General features: G+C 39.2%; 1 protein-coding gene across 1 annotated transcript in view; it reads left to right on the top strand.

Annotated features, from left to right (window-relative positions):
* DST (dystonin) overlaps positions 1-17477 on the top strand; it is a 487169-nt gene that overhangs the window by 414847 nt on the left and 54845 nt on the right. The window contains 7 exon segments of the mRNA XM_047733080.1: positions 1551-1710; positions 1912-2238; positions 2723-2807; positions 4114-4355; positions 5495-5701; positions 16449-16568; positions 16752-16859. Of these exon segments, the coding sequence (XP_047589036.1) occupies positions 1551-1710; positions 1912-2238; positions 2723-2807; positions 4114-4355; positions 5495-5701; positions 16449-16568; positions 16752-16859 (1249 nt within the window).

Genomic DNA, 17477 nt, shown 5'->3' on the forward strand with positions numbered 1-17477 from the left:
AGTGTAACCATAGCCACATAGACTGTTTGAAAATAGACGAACCCCTGAACAGAATGATTATTTCCATAAATTGCTCCGTTCTTTGGAACTACAATGGTGAAGAGAAGGATTTGTCTCATCTTGAATATTGAGGTAGAATTAATTATAGTTGTAGGACCATAGAATAAGATGCTCCTAAGGAGGCTAAAAGCTTCATAACCTTTAATATGTTTTAGGAGATCATTCCTTCTGTGTAATGCCTAGGACATTGTGCCCTGGCTGCCATGGGGATACTCTTAGTACTTTTTAAAAAATAAATTAGTGAATGTCTAGGTCCCTGATTTGCTACCACATAGCTTTCTTGTCCTAAACCTTCCTCACAATGGTATTAAGTGGAAGGGTACTGGTCGTATTAGGATTCCTACACAGTTTAATAAAGTCACTCACAATTTAAGTCACAGTAAACTGAACTTAGTCACAAAATAATTTATTTTCACTGATTCTAGATGATTGGATATTTGAATTTAGTGATAAGTCAGAAGTCAAAAATAGTTTTGTCATTTTATTCATTTTTTAAAGATCAAATATATTTCATCTGAAAGTTTTAAGACATATAGGAATATGTAGTTTATGATAAAATGATACAGAAATTGTGTTCAGTCGCACGTGCCAATTTTCTAGAAATCCTTTGGTCTCTGTAGGAAGCGAATTTCTTAAATCACATGATTCCCTTAGAATTAAACAGGATAAAAAGTTATGACAACAATCCTTCGTCCCAGGATTTGATACTGAATCAGGTTCTCAGTATAGAGACCAGCACAGTCTCTGGCCCTAGGTGAAAACTGAGGACGAGGGAAGTGAGTTTTCACTTCCATGGTACTTTTTACACGGAGGAAACAATAGGTTTTCTAGAAGCATTTCAAATTAAAGTGTATTTCAAATAAGTCAAAGTCTGAAGAATATTTCTCTTCTTTTGTGGTATCTTAATCCATAAATATTAACTGTTGCTTTTGGGAAATATACCTGATGCTGTACTTGGGGTGGGGGGTGGAAATACACCTGACACACTACTCTAGTAGGAATCCCTATTCATTCCATGCGGGATAGCTATAGGTGGTCTTCAACATGTGAATCCAATTTTGACCAGTTGATTAAGGCAATCGCAGTAACTAGTGCTCTGATCGAAGTTAATTAATATGTAAAACACTTAGAACAGGGTTTGGTGCAGACTATGTGTTAAGTAAATTTTTTTTTACTGTCATTATTATTGCTGCTGTTGTTATTAAAACATTTGCTCTTATTATTATCCAGCTATTATTATAAGTATTGCAACCAAATTTCTTCAGAGTTTCTTAAGATTTAGGCACTTGGGATTGGTCTGTGGTTTACTTTTAATTTTATTTAGTAGGAGAACTATTTTAGCGTGTCCTTTAAATGTGAGAGATCTTAACTTTAACCTTAGATGTTTTCCACAAAAAATGTTTCAAATGCAAGAGCATGAGTAAAGGCTTTTGTTGAATATTTCACACATTCTTCATCCCTAAATGACCTTTATCTTGGCACTTGTGTAGGAATCGTCAGTTGGAAGGTATCTCGGTGGTAGCACAGCAATTTCATGAAACCCTAGAACCATTGAATGAGTGGCTTACAACCATAGAAAAGAGGCTGGCGAATTGTGAGCCCATAGGAACCCAAGCGTCAAAACTTGAGGAACAAATTGCACAGCACAAAGTAAGATACCCATTGCACATTAGTAAGATTCCATTTTCCATCTCCTTTGTGGTTTTATGTCATAAATTTGAGTTATATACTGTTGTGTTACGCATGATTGCAGCAGCCCATTTCAGGTGTCATTCTTTCGTTCTATTTATGTTTTCATTTTTATTTGCACATCCTTTTTGTTTCTCTCTTTTTTTTTAAACTTTATTTTAGGCCTTAGAAGATGACATCATCCATCATAATAAACATTTACACCAGGCTGTTAGCATTGGCCAGTCCTTAAAGGTTTTGAGCTCCAGGGAGGATAAAGATATGGTGCAAAATAAATTAGACTCCTCTCAAGTGTGGTACATTGAGATTCAAGAGAAAAGTCACAGCAGGTCTGAGCTCCTCCAGCAGGCCTTATGTAATGCTAAGATTTTTGGGGAAGATGAAGTTGAGCTGATGACTTGGCTGAACGAAGTGCATGACAAACTCAGCAAGCTCTCAGTCCAGGACTACAGCACTGAGGGGCTGTGGAAGCAGCAGTCTGAACTTCGGGTATTTTTATTTATGTTCTTTTTTCTTTTCAGTTGTCATTGTTTTCTCAGTCTTCCTTATTTCTGTATTATTTTATGTTCTTATGATTTAGGTGAATTGCTATACCCCAAAAAGACTTTGTCTGTGTATACAGATTACTTCTGATGAAGTCACCTTCAGAAAAGATTGAATTTATCCACTAGCCAGATTTTTCACTTTTCTTTTGTTGTTTTAGGGTTGTATACAAAGACTCGTAATTAACTAGTAGTCCAGTATTTTCACAGAAGCTGTTTTATGAAACAGAGTGTGTGAATTAGGGTAGCTGAACATGAGACCTGGGCCAGATGGTTTAGAGAGGAGGGAGAGACGGGGGAACAGGAATGACTAGTTGAAAATGGGAGGCGTATAGTTAAATCTCTATGAAACACAGAGTTCTCTAAGATTAACCAAAGCTAATTGTTATTTAAATCCCCCCCCCACATAAAAATGATACCTGTGTTTTTAGGTTCTGCAAGAGGACATCCTACTCAGAAAACAAAATGTAGATCAGGCATTACTAAATGGCTTAGAACTACTAAAACAAACAACAGGTGAGAATCTTTCAAATCAACTCATCATGCAGTTAGCATTTTTGCATTGCTTTCTAAATATTTTAGGGAGAGGGGGAAAAACAGTATTTTGTAATTTTGGGGCCACTCCAAGACTTCATTCTGCAGAATTCTTTTGAAGGCTGAAACCCAAGGGGGTTTGGAATATGATCTCACTTTTTTTCTCATGATCTCATTTGCGTTCTTAATGGAAGTTGTGCGTATTACTCACACAAAGCACTGTGGCATAGGGGATGGTCTGGGAAGCAGAGTTACGTGGGTTTTCCACTTGCGGGAGGCGGTTTGTACTACATGAGTGCATAGGTGGTAGACACATTTTTCCAGTGTTAAGCTAGTTTGCGTTCCATGATACACACACACACACAAACACCCACCCGTGGCTACCCCCAGGCTTTGTTTCTCATCCTTAAACCCACCAACAAAACAAAACAAAACAGATACAGACTGACTTGTGTTGGTCATTCCTTTGGCCATAGGAAAGTTCCGCTCTACCCATGTCGCTGAGCGTCGGTACTGTGGTATGGGCAAGTATCACTCACTATGAGTTGGAGGATTCAATATAGTATCTAGAATCTTATCTAGATTATTCTAGTATCTAGTATCTAGACCAGTATTCTGGTATCTAGGATCTTGGACTAGGAGTCTGAAATCCGGGACACAATTTCTCTATCTGAACATGAAGTAGAGTCGAGTGAGGACCTACTGAGACAGTGCAGATGAGTTTATTATTTTTAACATGTATAAACATGCACACACCACGCATATGTCCCACATACACACACACATGCATGCATACGTACACATAGTCCAGGCACCGCTCTAAACACTTTGCAAATAAGCTCATTGAATTTTTATCATGACCTTATGAGGTGGATTTCTGTTCTTACCCCTATGTAATGATGCATAACCAAGGGAACAGAGAGGTTCTTACACATGGTAACAAGCTACAGAGCCAGTGTTTGAACCCAAGCAGTGTTTAGCCCCTCTGCTTGAAAACCAAAAATTCCATGTAGTTAGATGCAAAGATGATGCCTTCATGTAACTGAGGTGCTGTAGCCCTTTCCAACTTTATAGTTGTGTTTTCAGAGCTGTTGAGATTTGCCAAAAGTCCTGGGAAAAAGATTAAAACCTGGAAAAAGGTTTCTTTTGGGTCAGATCATCTTTGGGAAGATATCCTGCCTTTTTTTTTTCCCTCCCTAGAAAAATCTCATCAGTGTACAGTAATATCTGAGGAAACTCTCTCTCTACCTTTTCTTTCTGGAGATCTAACATGCCTTTGAAATTTTAGGTGATGAAGTTTTAATAATTCAAGATAAATTGGAAGCCATTAAAGTGAGGTACAAAGACATTACGAAATTGAGCACGGATGTAGCCAAGACTCTGGAACAGGCCCTGCAGCTCGCGAGGCAGCTGCACTCCACGCGTGAGGAGCTCTGCACCTGGCTGGACAGAGTGGAGGTGGAATTACTTTCCTATGAGACGCAGGTCCTGACGGGAGACGCAGCAAGCCAAGCACAAGCGAGGCAGAAAGTACGCTCTCATCTATGCGTTTTGATCTGTGGGTTCTCTTTTGGGGAGATAGTCTTGGGTCATTCCTAACAGACTGGAGGATGCCTCCACGGGTGAGGACCCAAGAGAAACTGGTAGCAAATCAATGGTTTAGAACTTTCAGGAAACCAGAGAGGATCACAGTGCATCGTAATTTGTTTCAAGTCTTATGGTTGGGAGTATAGTTTATTACACAAGAGACAGAATGATGAAAACAGAGAGGAAGAAAAAAAAGAAGGAAAATGATTGTTTTAGACATACACGTAATTGCTTAGAGTAACCATATTTTTCTAAGATAGATCCATAACATGAAGTAGCTTTTCTCCTTGTACTGCAGAGGTTGTGTTCTGTCATGGTAATGGTTCTTCTCTTCAGAGAGAACATCTGTTTTTTGTTTTTTTTTTTTTTAAAGATTTATTTATTATTTTATTTGACGGAGAGAGAGAGATCACAAGCAGGCAGGCAGGCAGAGAGAGAGGGGGAGAAGCAGGCTCCCTGCTGAGCAGAGAGCCCGATGCGGGGCTCGATCCCAGGACCCTGAGATCATGACCCGAGCCGAAGGCAGAGGCTTAACCCACTGAGCCACCCAGGCGCCCCGAGAACCTCTGTTTTTATCAACCCTGAAGTTGATAAAGGAAGTGTGATCACGTGGGGTGAAAGGGAGTTGTGGAGGTCAGGCTCACAGAGCCTGTCGTGATTCAGCTGGAATGATGTAAAGCCAGTATGTTCTCATCTTGAGGGTCACTTCACTTCTGGCTTGGACTTTCCTCTTTATTTTACTTTTCTGGTACCTGATTACTGAGAAGTTACCAGAAGGCAAAGAATAATACATGCCATCTTACTTGGTTTTGTTTCCCAAATTTTAAACATTTATATTAAAGTTCAAAGATAAAATCTTTGCCATGTTGACCAGTGAATTGTTCTTTGGAACTCCTCAGGAAACACTTTCCTTTTTACAGAATAGCTTTAAATAACAAAGGTTTCTAGAACTTATCTGGGCAACCAGGGCCTGGCCCTATTGGCTTGCAAAGGACTTTAGGGCCAATGACAGGGAAAGGAAAAGCCTGTTCACTCTTGAGCAGTACCCCCAGATTTGTATGTTTTCTTAATTCTGTTTTCAGGAACTGAAAAAGGAAGCAAAGAACAGCAAAGCCTTGTTGGACTCCCTTAACGAAGTGAGCAGTGCTTTACTGGAGCTGGTACCATGGAGGGCAAGGGAAGGACTTGAAAAAATGGTGGCCGAGGACAATGAGCGCTACCGGTTAGTGAGCGATACCATCACTCAAAAGGTGGAGGAGATCGATGCCGCCATTCTGAGATCCCAGCAGGTAGGGACGCATAGTTTGTTGTCCCGGCAATAAATTCTCCCTAGTTGTTCTCCGAGCCTTTACCTGAACAAAGATTACTGTTCACAGTCTTCCCACTCATTTGTTCTGCTTCAAAAATGAAAGGAGGGGTTTGAAAAGAATTCAGGTCCCTTGGACCTGTGAGTGCCAGGCAGGGCACTGCTAATCTGTACATTGTTAACAGCCATCTGCCTCACTGTATCCCAGACTTAGCCTTTACCAAATCACTCGCTGGGAAGACCAGCCCCGCTTTCCAAACAGAGTGCTTTTTGCCTCCATGTATGTGAGTTGCTAATGCTAATTTTATGCCTTGACTAAGTCTGATCTGTCTGTGAGTAAATATTTTGAGTTTTCATCTAAGTCAGTATTAGCTGCTCATTTCCATACAGCTATGGCAGAGAAAGGCTACATTCTTTCTGCAAAGGAAGCAGTGGTGTGTTGGTGATGTGTGTTTTTTGGAGATGACTGGAGGGGGAAAACAACAGTTTCTGACCTGTGTGTGACTCATGCAGAGTCTGTAGTTCTGGAGAGTTTTATGGGCACCCGGCCCTCACCCCAGCTCCCTCGGAAACCTGTGGGCAATGAGTGGGGTCCTGGAGACAGAAGTTTAGAAGACATGGTTTGATGAACTTCTATGGAGTATCCAGACTGTTGACCTTAAGTCATCAGAATCTCACTGCGGACTTGCTGTGGCAGTGTTAGTGCACTCTTACATTGTACTGTAGAGCAGAGCTGTGGAAGGTCCGTAACTAAGCTTCTCCTAATGCGTGCCAGAAGCAAGAAATGCAAATCATGCAGATTGTGTGGGAGCGTCCGGAATTAATTTCTGAAGGTTGCTGTAAAGGTGTAACTTATATATTGTTATATATCATAATTTATGTGGCACAATGCTTCCCTCCTCCTGTTCGTGCCATGCTCTGGAGTCACAAAAGCTGATGAAAAACCATGACAGCAAAAGGCCTGCCTAAAAAAGTTTTTGTGAGGGAGAGCATTCATGCCTGAGGAATGTATCTGCATGACTTCTGTTTTCCAAGTTTGGCATAGTTTCTGTGCCTCCTTATGACAGGAAAATAAATGCATTTATTTGTGAAGTTATTCAGCTATAGGAAAATACTGAATTTTTTTTCACCAAAACTGATATCAGTATTTCAGGATTGGCACTGAAGATTTCCTAAATAGCAAGACAAATATTCTGTACACCTGGAGTATGATTTTTCTTGAGAAGTTGACTATGGCTGGTCAGTTCTTTGAAGTAAGACCGTAATGAGGGCAAGATGGCAGGTGGAGCTTTATTGGTTAGTAATCTTGGTGATGTGCCAATGTCATCAACTGTAGTTCAATTCTTTTCAAGGTTAGCAGGTATTTTCTGAAGTAACCAAGTCAGTATATGTCCCAAACATATATCATTTGGGAAAAAAACAGTTACTGTTTGTTTTTTTCTTTTTCTGATAAAATCATTTGCTATAGAAAATTTAAAAATTTTCTGAAAGAATACAGAAAACTCTTGGAAGGAAGAATGTGTGTAAATAATATGATCACTAGCTTTCTAGTCTTCCTTCTGAGAGAGAGAGAGAATGTGTGTAGTAGTAAGGTAGGTCACACAGCTAAAGTTAATGCTGTTTTCTCATTGTTCGCACGTATTTATTCTGTATTCATATGTGCATTCCTTTGAAATGCCTGCAAGTCTGTCCAATGGAATACCTCCAGCAGTAAAGAAAATCTGTAAAATGTACTTAAGCCATCAAAAAAAAAAAAAAAATTGAAATCCTCCCGCTATGCTGAAGAGACATGCTTTTTGAGTGGGAAGAACATGTGCAGTGAAAGGACTTGCCTGTGATCCCAAAAGCTGGTACATGCTGGAGTTGGACCCAGATTTGATCCAGATCTCATTCTACTCACTGTGGTGCCTCCTAACAAATTATATAGAGAGGAGAAATCCTGAGGGGTGGTGTAATTTTTTTCTATCCTCCTCCAATAATCTGAAGAAAGGTGCCATTATCACAGCAAAATGGAAGTATGCAATGAGAACATCTCCGCCTACAAGGACCGAGAGCCAGGAGAGTACAGTGCTGACAGGATATGAAATTACCATTCTCTGGGAGAATTTAAAAACAAATTTGGTACCTGTTTTTCTGGTTTGGCGAAGGTTTAGTTTTGTACCCAAAAGAATGGTTTCTAAACTTATAATTTTCAAGTTTATAAAGGAGCTAATAAATCACTGAAGTCCTTTCGTGACTTTGCCCATTTATAAATGTTTGGAATTAGGACCAGAGTACAGTTGATACTAAAATATTTCTTTTCTGTTTACGCAATGATAATACATCCATGCAATATAAGAGATGATGCAAAAACATCTTGAGACCTGGATGTTAGCCACATATTTTGTACTGTTTTATGGCGTATACAAAATCATGTACTGTTCTATGTTTCTCCTCCTCTGAAACCCTGGACATAATCTAACCACCGTCCATCTTTTCGGACATACCCATAGTCACATACAATTGGTTTTAGTAATAGCTAATCCTTTCCATGTCCCTACCCTCAACATACCCACACCCACAGGTTAATGGGGTAAGGATATGTGTCTTGAGCATGACTTGTTCATTTTTAAATGTATATATTTAATGCTTTGCTTCATAATAAGCTGGCTAGATTAACTAGATTTTAAATAACTGAATGTTTTGTTTCCAGGCAAATTTCTATTAAGGTGTTTCACCCTCCCCAGGCATTAAGGCTGTTTATGTTCAGATCTACCTCCTTTATAACATTATCACCTGCTTTTTGGAATTCAGCAGAAATATGAAGACTTTGTGAGGTATCAGGCCACTATTGCAGAGTATATTGACTTCCAGACACCCACAAGAAAGATGTCCAGGAAAACATGGAAAGAATTAGCTTGAAAAGGAAAGGGAAGGATACATACAGATACCTGCTAATTAGCATGACTTTGTAACAGCCCTCTATTAATATAGTTTTTAAGAAAAGTTCTGATTTGATGTGGTTAGTTGTTTTTTTTTTTTTTAATGTTACTCCTATATCATGGTAAGTTTTGAAAACATTTGTCACTGAATTTTGAAATCTTAGCGCCTGATGGTAGAACTCTGTGTAAATGTGAGTAGTATTTATTGCTATTTGAGAAGTAATCAAACTGCCTCAATTATGGGCTAAGGAGCAAGGACTGTATCCATCTGACTCTACAGATTGGCAGGCATTGACCTTCTGAAGAGAACAGTCTTTTTTTTTTTTTTTTTTTTACAATTTCATTTATTTATTTGAGAGAGAGGGGGTATGCAAATGGGTGGGGAGGGAGGAACAGAGGGAGAGGCAGACTCCCTGCTGAGTATGGAGCCCAGTACAGAGCTCCATCTCATGCCCCTGAGACCCTGAGATCTCGACCTGAAGGGAAACCAAAGGTTAGATGCCCAACTAACAGAGCCACCCAGGCACCCCGAGAGTATTCTTTTTTTATAAGAATTAGGCCCATTCATTATTTTTAGGAAAAGTCTGAGCAGAACGAGGCAGCTTAGTGAATAGTGGTGGTGAACTTTATAAACAAAGCGGAACATCTGCATCCTTCTCATAATACATAAGGTCAACTGAGTTAGCACCTGTATGTGGTTTTGCATGTTAAACCTGTGTATAGTAACATATTTTTGTTGCTTTTTTTTCTCTGATATGCAAACTGAACCAAATGAGCGAGGTGGTAAAGGGAAAAGGCACTTTCATTTAAAAGATATACAGACCTGTAGCCTGAAGTCAGACCCTTATCATTGTTCAAACCTCAGAGCAGTTCATTGTCCTTTGCCTCTTATCAATATGCACAGTTGTCAGAAGTTGCTAAAATGGGTGCATTTCACCGGGTCTGGGAATCCCAGGCATTCTTCAACAGTTCTGATTGCTCGTCTTATTTTAGTGGCTGCAGTGACCCCTTTATATTAAAGACACGTAGGTTTGTGATTTGGGGGCAGTTAAAATAAGCAGGTCATTGGTTTATTAGGAATCAGCCTTGGAGAAAAATAACACCTGTTTATTTCTTCTAAAGAACTAGAAGGAAACCTCCCCCACGGAAGTGAGATTTGTTTTGACCCTCCAGGTGTTGGGGATGGGAAAATCTGGGCTGTGTTATGAATAATGCAGAGCAAAATGAAAGGAAATGCTAATGAAAAGAAAGTGATCAGATCCTCAGCCAGGAGAAGGGAGTAGAAGATGTCCTGGGAGTTAAGGTTCACTTACATTTTGCCTTTCTTAAACCTCTTCCCACTTTAGAGAAAGTTTCTAGATAAATACAAAAGCAGTTTGTCAGAGATTGGAGAAATATTTAAAGAAGAAGTTAAAACGTACTATTGACTTAGGGTATTTGGGCCATTTTTGGTGAAATCACATGAATATTTTGAGTTCACGAAGCCCAGACTGTAGACAAGCACAAGTGCTATACATAACATGGCAACTAGAAGCACAGTCCCTGGGGTCAGGCCACCTTGCTTTGAGTCCCAGATCCAACATTAACTAGCTGGATAATCTCTGGAAAGTCAGATAGCTTCTCTCTGCCTCAGTTTTCTCAACTGTGGATGGGGTTAATGGTAATGCCCAGCTTATGCCATTGTGTCAGGATTAAAGAGGATATTGAGGGCGCCTGGGTGGCTCAGTGGATTAAGCCGCTGCCTTCGGCTCAGGTCATGATCTCAGGGTCCTGGGATCGAGTCCCGCATCGGGCTCTCTGTTCAGCAGGGTGCCTGCTTCCCTCTCTCTCTCTCTGCCTGCCTCTCCGTCTACTTGTGATCTCTCTCTGTCAAATAAATAAATAAAATCTTTAAAAAAAAAAAAAAAAAAGAGTTGGATATTTAAAAAAAAAAAAATAAAGAGGATATTGAGTGTGAAGCACTTAGCGTGTTCGGTAAAATGCTGGCCATTATTGCTTTAGACTGTTTTTCAGGAATATTTAGAGATAGCCAATTAAAATATCTCTTACTATCAGGGCACCTGACTGGCTCAGTGAGGGGTGCATACAGCTACTGATCTTGGGGTTGTGCGTCCAAGCCCCACAATGGATATAGAGATTACTTAAAAAATAAAAATCTCTTAAAAATTGTTTTTCATTATCTTGTTGGAAATTCCTGAACTACTAGTTCAACTGTAATAGGAGTTAGAGTACGTTAGTGGTTAGACTCCACTAATAATACCTAATAAAATATTTCCCAGAATGCAATTATGGATGGTAAGATTATCCCTAATGTATTTGAAGTTAATTTTTGCTATTTGAGTAAGCTGTGAACAAATTTATTAAAATTTGGTCTAGTAAACTTGCTCTCCATATTGCTCACATTGTAAAATAAACAGCTTTTATGGTCTATTAGAAAAGCACACAGAGAGTCATTTGAAAGATTCATAGGCCTAAATAAAATGCCTTGCTTTACTGCAGATTGCTTCGTGAAGACCCTGTGGCTGTTCTGTTTGTTGCTGGACAATAAATATTTGCTAATTTAATGAAAAAAATTCTCAAATGACAGAAGGGAAATCTCTGCTTGAAGTCTTGTTTTCTTTTAGCAGAGCAAATATTTGCCTTGGTCGAAGAAACAGTGTTTGAGTTTCAGCTTTCCATTTTGGCAACTTAGAGTGTATCATCACACTGTTTTTCACTGGATCCCCCCTTTTTTAAGGAGAGAGAGAGAAAAATAGATTTAAACTAATATTGACACTAACAGCCTGACTTTATTTCTTAGGACTGTCGTATAAGTGCTAAAAATAGCCTGATTACAAACAAGCAGGGTGGTGTGTCACTTTATTTTTTTAGGGGTCAGTAGAGAAAAAAAACTCCTTACTGTTAAATTTTATTCAGGTTATTTTGCAGCACTTGCACTCAGGTACAAAGGCCTGTACTATTTTGCTCAGTTTTGTACTCTTTAAGTGAATCACATAATAAACTTTTATTTTGAAGTTTCATCGTGTATGGCTTGAAAGCTAGTGAACCATTCATAGAAGACCCTTGTACTTGTTTTTCATGAGGATTTCTTTTTCTGCATCTGAAGCTTCCAAATTAGTGGACATTTTTCTTCTTCTTCTTCTTTTTTAAGATTTTATTTATTTATTTGACAGAGAGATAGAGAGCACGAGGGACTCCCTCATGGGACATGAGGGAGAGGGAGAAGCAGGCTCTCCGCTGAGCAGGGAGCCCGATTCGGGGCTGGATCCCAGGACCCTGGGATCATGACCTGAGCCGAAGGCAGCTGCTTAACTGACTGAGCTACCCAGGCGCCCCTATTCTTTTATTTTTTTATTTTTATTTTTTTTTACGATTTTATTTTTATGTAATTTCTACCCTCAGTGTGGGGCTTGAACTCACAACCTTAAGACCAGGAGTTATGTGCTCCACTGACAGAGCCAGGCAGGTACCCCTCAAATTTTTTTCTTTTTCACATTGATATATTATTGCTAACTAATGAGTAGTTCCATTTGAAACTAAGCAGCATTGTAAAAATTAGTGATGAAGATAGAATTTTTTAAAGAGGGAGAGGTGGGGCAAAGACAAAGGAAGAGAGAGAGAGAATCATAAGCAAGCTCCATGCCCAGCATCCCTGAGATCGTAACCTGAGCCAAATCAAGAGTCGGATACTTAATCAACTGAGCCACCAAAGCACCCCAAGATAGAATTTTTCAGGTGTTTTTCAAGATTCTTTCTGGAATCTACGTTGTTCTGATTTGTCCCAGTAGCAGAAAAAGTAATGAATCAATGAAAAAACGTATCTTAACACTACTGTCTACAAAACCATGAGCCCCTTCAATAAATTTTATGGAAAATGTGGCTTTGCTAAAAAAAAAAATTGCATAATATTATGGGAAATACAGGAAAAATAAATAATTCTATTGGAACATACACATGTACACAGTCGTTTCAGAAGTACTGCCCTTTTAAGGGAGCTTACTCTGAAGGCTAAAACTCTGAATTTCTATCTGGAGCAACGTTAGCGTGTCAGTGATCCTCTTCAGTGTGTGACACTTGAAGGAGAATTCTGATCAGCAGGTATGATAGTGTGACTGCTGCCAAGATACTATATTTGTCTTAAAGCAGCCTGACTCTGCATTATTTTTTTGGGAGATGTTGGTTTATATTCAGATTTTGTGCTGGTAGCATGTATAGAGATTGGGAAAGGTCTGTTAAGCCCTATTTTCCCTTTCATATCCTTATGCAGTTGAGTTTTTAAGGTAAATGTAAGACTTATTTTTACCCCTATTAAATGTCTGGCTTGGGCCCATTATTCAAATGGTTATCTGAAATTTTTTTCTATTCTGAATTGTTGACTAAAAGAAACTGACCTGCAAATAGCTTCAGTATTTATTTACTTATTTGCAAATTTATTTAACTCATGTCGCAAAGGTGAAAACAAGTGGGTCCATGGCATATAGAAAAAAAACTGTAATAATAACATATTATTATTATTATTATGTATTCTTTACTTGTATAATTTGTTATTTTTTCTTATAAGATTGAAAGCATAATAGTACTCTTAATCAGTGCTATTCATGTTTGTGCCAGTTCATGGCTGGCGGGTTATTTCCTTATAATGAAGGGAAGTCCACTGATAAGCTTGGCAAATATTATTAAAAAATAAATTATACCCCATGGTGATGAGGGTACAGCAAAACTCTCCTTGTGGGATTATAAATTGACACATCCCATCTGAAGGGCTGTTTGGTGTAGTATAAATCTAAAAGAAAATGCGAATAAGAACTCACAGATGAGAGGTTCACCACACAGAATTGTTGTTGTTGTTTTTAATTAACTTTTTTAAAGATAATTATAGATTCACATGTAATTATAAGAAATAATGTAGAGATGATCCCATTGTACCCTTTACCTATTTTCCTCAAGGGTAGTATTTTGCAAAATTATAGCACAGGATCACAAGCAGGATGTTGACATTGATGCAGTCAAGATACAAAAGATTTCATCACCACAGGACTACCTCATGCTGCTCTTTTATAGGCTCCCACCTCTACCCTCTCCTTACTCCTGGCAACCACAGACTTTCTGCACTTCATTTCTAGAATGGTTGAGTACTTTTTGGGACAACTTCTTTCTCCTCTCCTTCTGGGACTCCAGTGACAGGAATGTTAGATCTTTTATTGTAGTTCCACAGGTCTCTGAGGTTCTGTTGATTTTTTTTTTTCTCCAGTCTATTTTCTCTTACTTAGATTGGGTAATTTCTGTTCTGTCTTCTGCTTCACTGACTCTTTCCTCCATGCCCTTCATTGATCTCACCCACCAAGCTTATTTGTTATTTTAAATTTAAGTTCTAAAATTTCCATTTGGTTCTTTACATTGCCTCTTTTCTTTGCTGAGACTGTTTTGTTGTTAAGGTCTTCTCTAATTTTTCATTCATTTCAGCTGTGTTTGAAAGTGCTCAGTGAGGCATTTTTATCATGGCTGCTTTCACATTGTTGTCAGACAGTGCTAACATTTCTGTCCTCTCTTTACTGGTGTCCATTGATTATCTCTCTTTAGTTCCGTTGTAGGTCTTTTTAGTTCTTGCTGTGAAGTCATGAATTTTGGGTCTTAATTAAACTTTCTGTTTTGACTGATTAAACTTTCTGTTTTGACTGACTTCCTCTGGCACCACTCTGGCAGAAGAAGGCAGGGGTGCTACCAGGTGGAAGTGCTCCAGGTTCCTCACTCAGCCCCTCATGATACCTAATGGGGGTGTTCCTCATATCTGCTGGCTGGGAGTGGGAGTTGGACTTCAGTTCTCTGAGCAGCCTTTCCCACACCTCAGTGGGGGTGACTACGTTAACCACTAAGTGGTGGTGAGAGTCCTGACTCTCCACTAGGCCTTCCCCGACACCACACCAGAGGAGACGGAGAGGGGCAACTCATTACTGCGTGGGGGCTCCCGACATCCTTTCAATGGATAGTCAGGGCAGGAACCTTGTCAATTGCCAGTGGGAACTAAAGTTCTGGCTCCCTACTTGGCCCTCTCTTGACATCACCAGCAGTGTCCACAGCTTGTCCTGTTGCTCGTGAGGGTGAAAATCTAGGCCTTTCTTGGCTTGATTGTGGGTGGGACCACAGCTTCTGTTCTGTGGTGTTTAGACAGAGTGGCTATTGTTTAAATGTTCTCTTGCTGGGGTGCCCCTTTCCTGGTCATTTGGCTGAGAGAGCAGTCTTTTCTTGGGGTTTTTGTCTGTGCCTCTCAGTGTTTCTGGGTTGCACTTTCTCCAGTATCCAGTGCAGGATATGTGAGGCAAGAAAAAAAAAAAACCGAGAGAACTAACCACTGTGTTGTTCCTTGAGCAACAAGGCCACAGCAGTTCTGCTCTCTTCTCTTTCCTTTCAGTCTTCTCATGTATGTTTCGTATGCAGTGTACACATGTGTGTAATGCCCAGGATTTTTAGGTATACTTACAAGGAACAGGAAAAGTACATCTACTCCATCTGCCCAGGAGTCTGCATAGTGTCGCAGAGTGTTTTAAAAGTATGGATTATTTTCCAGTCTAGTATCTTATCTCTACCCTTCTCTCTCCTCACTTAGTTACCCCCTACCCCTGTCTAGATTTCCAGGTTCTCTTGACATATTAGAGAATTGAAAGCTCATGATGTCTGTTTCCCATGAAATCCTCCAACTGATGCCACCGTTAGTTACCATTTCCCACTGGTGCTTGTGGGGGCACTCACCCACTTTGCTCATTTATGATAACTTCTTGCCTGGGAGGCACTGGCTTCTATCTGATGCAGGTATCAAAAATGTTCATGCTCTCTGACTTGGTACTCAACTTCTAGGAATCTATCCTAAGGAACTAATTGGAGATGCTGTCAGAGATTTCTATTTATTACAGGTTTGTTTATGTAATAGCAGAAAATACAGTGAGCCTAGATAAAAATATCCAAGTATGCTAGAATACAATGATATTACTTAAAATTCACATTTAAAAGACTATGGCATGGCAAGTGTTCATAATAAATGAAATAGCAGGATATGAAACTGTTTATACAGTCTTATCCCAGACTTTCATAAATCTTTTTCAACTTTTGGAATGAAATTCACTAAAATTCCAACAGTATTAACTCCAGGTCTTAATTTTCTTCTGTATATTTTTCTGTACTTTATGAATTTCTGCCATGAATTGGTAAGATCAGGAAAATGAAACCTCTTAGATAATTTAAGAATACTCTTGGAAGTGGTTTTTGCTGTTCTTAAATGAGAGGTAAAAAAAAATTATACGTGAGATATTTGGGGGTTTACTGTACATAAAGGAACATACTTTGCACGTACATTTACGCACACATAATATGGTAAATACATGCGAATATTTCATGAGTTTTGCTAGGAGTCCTGTATGTGGAGAGCAGGATGCCGCCTGCGTGTCCTGTGGATTAAAGTGATGGGCGCCGTGCTTGATGCAGCTATTGACTTCTGGAGCCGTTCAATTTGGGTAGCACTCTTAAGGAGAAGAGTCCTGGTTACCAAAAAGAAGGCAACAGAGAGCGCTCCTAAAGTCATTAACGCTGTGTTTGCATCCAGTGCCTTTGAAGAGCTTGTGTTTCATTACTCTGCTGGAAGTTCGCCTTTCTTTATGACTTCAGTCATCCTCACAAACTGTTTCAGGATGCCACGAAGAGAGAAGCTCAAATTTTCTGCTTGTGTCAGAATTAGGATATTTGAAAGACATGTAGAGAGGTATTTTTCCGGCACCAGTTACAGGAACTTACTGACCTAAGTATTTATCTCTTATTTAGTTTGACCAGGCAGCTGGTGCCGAGTTATCCTGGATTGCTGAGACTGAAAAGAAATTGATGTCTCTGGGTGACATCAGGCTTGAGCAAGAGCAGACCTCTGCTCAGCTGCAGCTTCAAAAGGTGAATTTCCAATTATATCAGAATTATTTGTTAGCGTGGCCCCAAGTCTAGACAATGTGCTTGTATGATTTACTTTGCAAGACCCCTCTAGCGTAGCTTGGTATTTTTAACAACTTTGCCTGATTGTTTTCATTTTAGCCATACACTCTCTCTCTTCTTAATCTTTATTTTGGTAAATCACAGACATTCACCATGGAGATTTTGCGACACAAGGATATTATTGATGAACTTGTTAAATCTGGACATAAAATCATGGCCACATGCAGTGAAGAGGAAAAGCAATCAATGAAGGTATAATCTTGTCTGTGTGACTGGTGGTGAGACTCTTGAGTAAATGGCCTGCGTTAAGCTCTCAGTCCTAGAGAAGCACATTTCCTTTATCCACAGCTGCCATTTAGACAGCTAAATCATTAGTTTTAAATAAGGCATTTTTCAAGCTTACAGAGTGACAGTAAAAGGAATATTCCTTAAGAGAATCACCATGGGGACTTTTTTTTTTTTAAATAGGTGCTAATATTAAGGTTTGTGTCCTTGCATGACTGGCACACATTAGACATTCGATTAATGTTGGCTGTATTACTTACATTACTATCAGTATAAACTGTTACTAGATATGTCAACTCTTGTTTATATGCTTCAGAATACCTCGTTTCGCTGAGATCCATTCTGTATAAAATTTCAGTAAGTTGTATAGGAAAAACAATGAGCTGAATAATTAAGAAAGCATCTACTTTATGCATTTTTAATAATCTTTTAAATTGATGAAAAACCAGCCACAAGTAAAAATGTTTAGTTCCATTCAAATTCAGACATCTGAGCAGACTAAAGAAATTAATGTGTATGAATGCTTCTGGTAGGAAAATATCCCACAGTAAAAAAAATTACACAAAAGTCTGTGCCTAAGATCAC

The sequence above is a fragment of the Lutra lutra genome, chromosome 6 (genome assembly GCF_902655055.1).
Source record: "Lutra lutra chromosome 6, mLutLut1.2, whole genome shotgun sequence".
NCBI classification, from domain to species: Eukaryota; Metazoa; Chordata; class Mammalia; order Carnivora; family Mustelidae; genus Lutra; species Lutra lutra.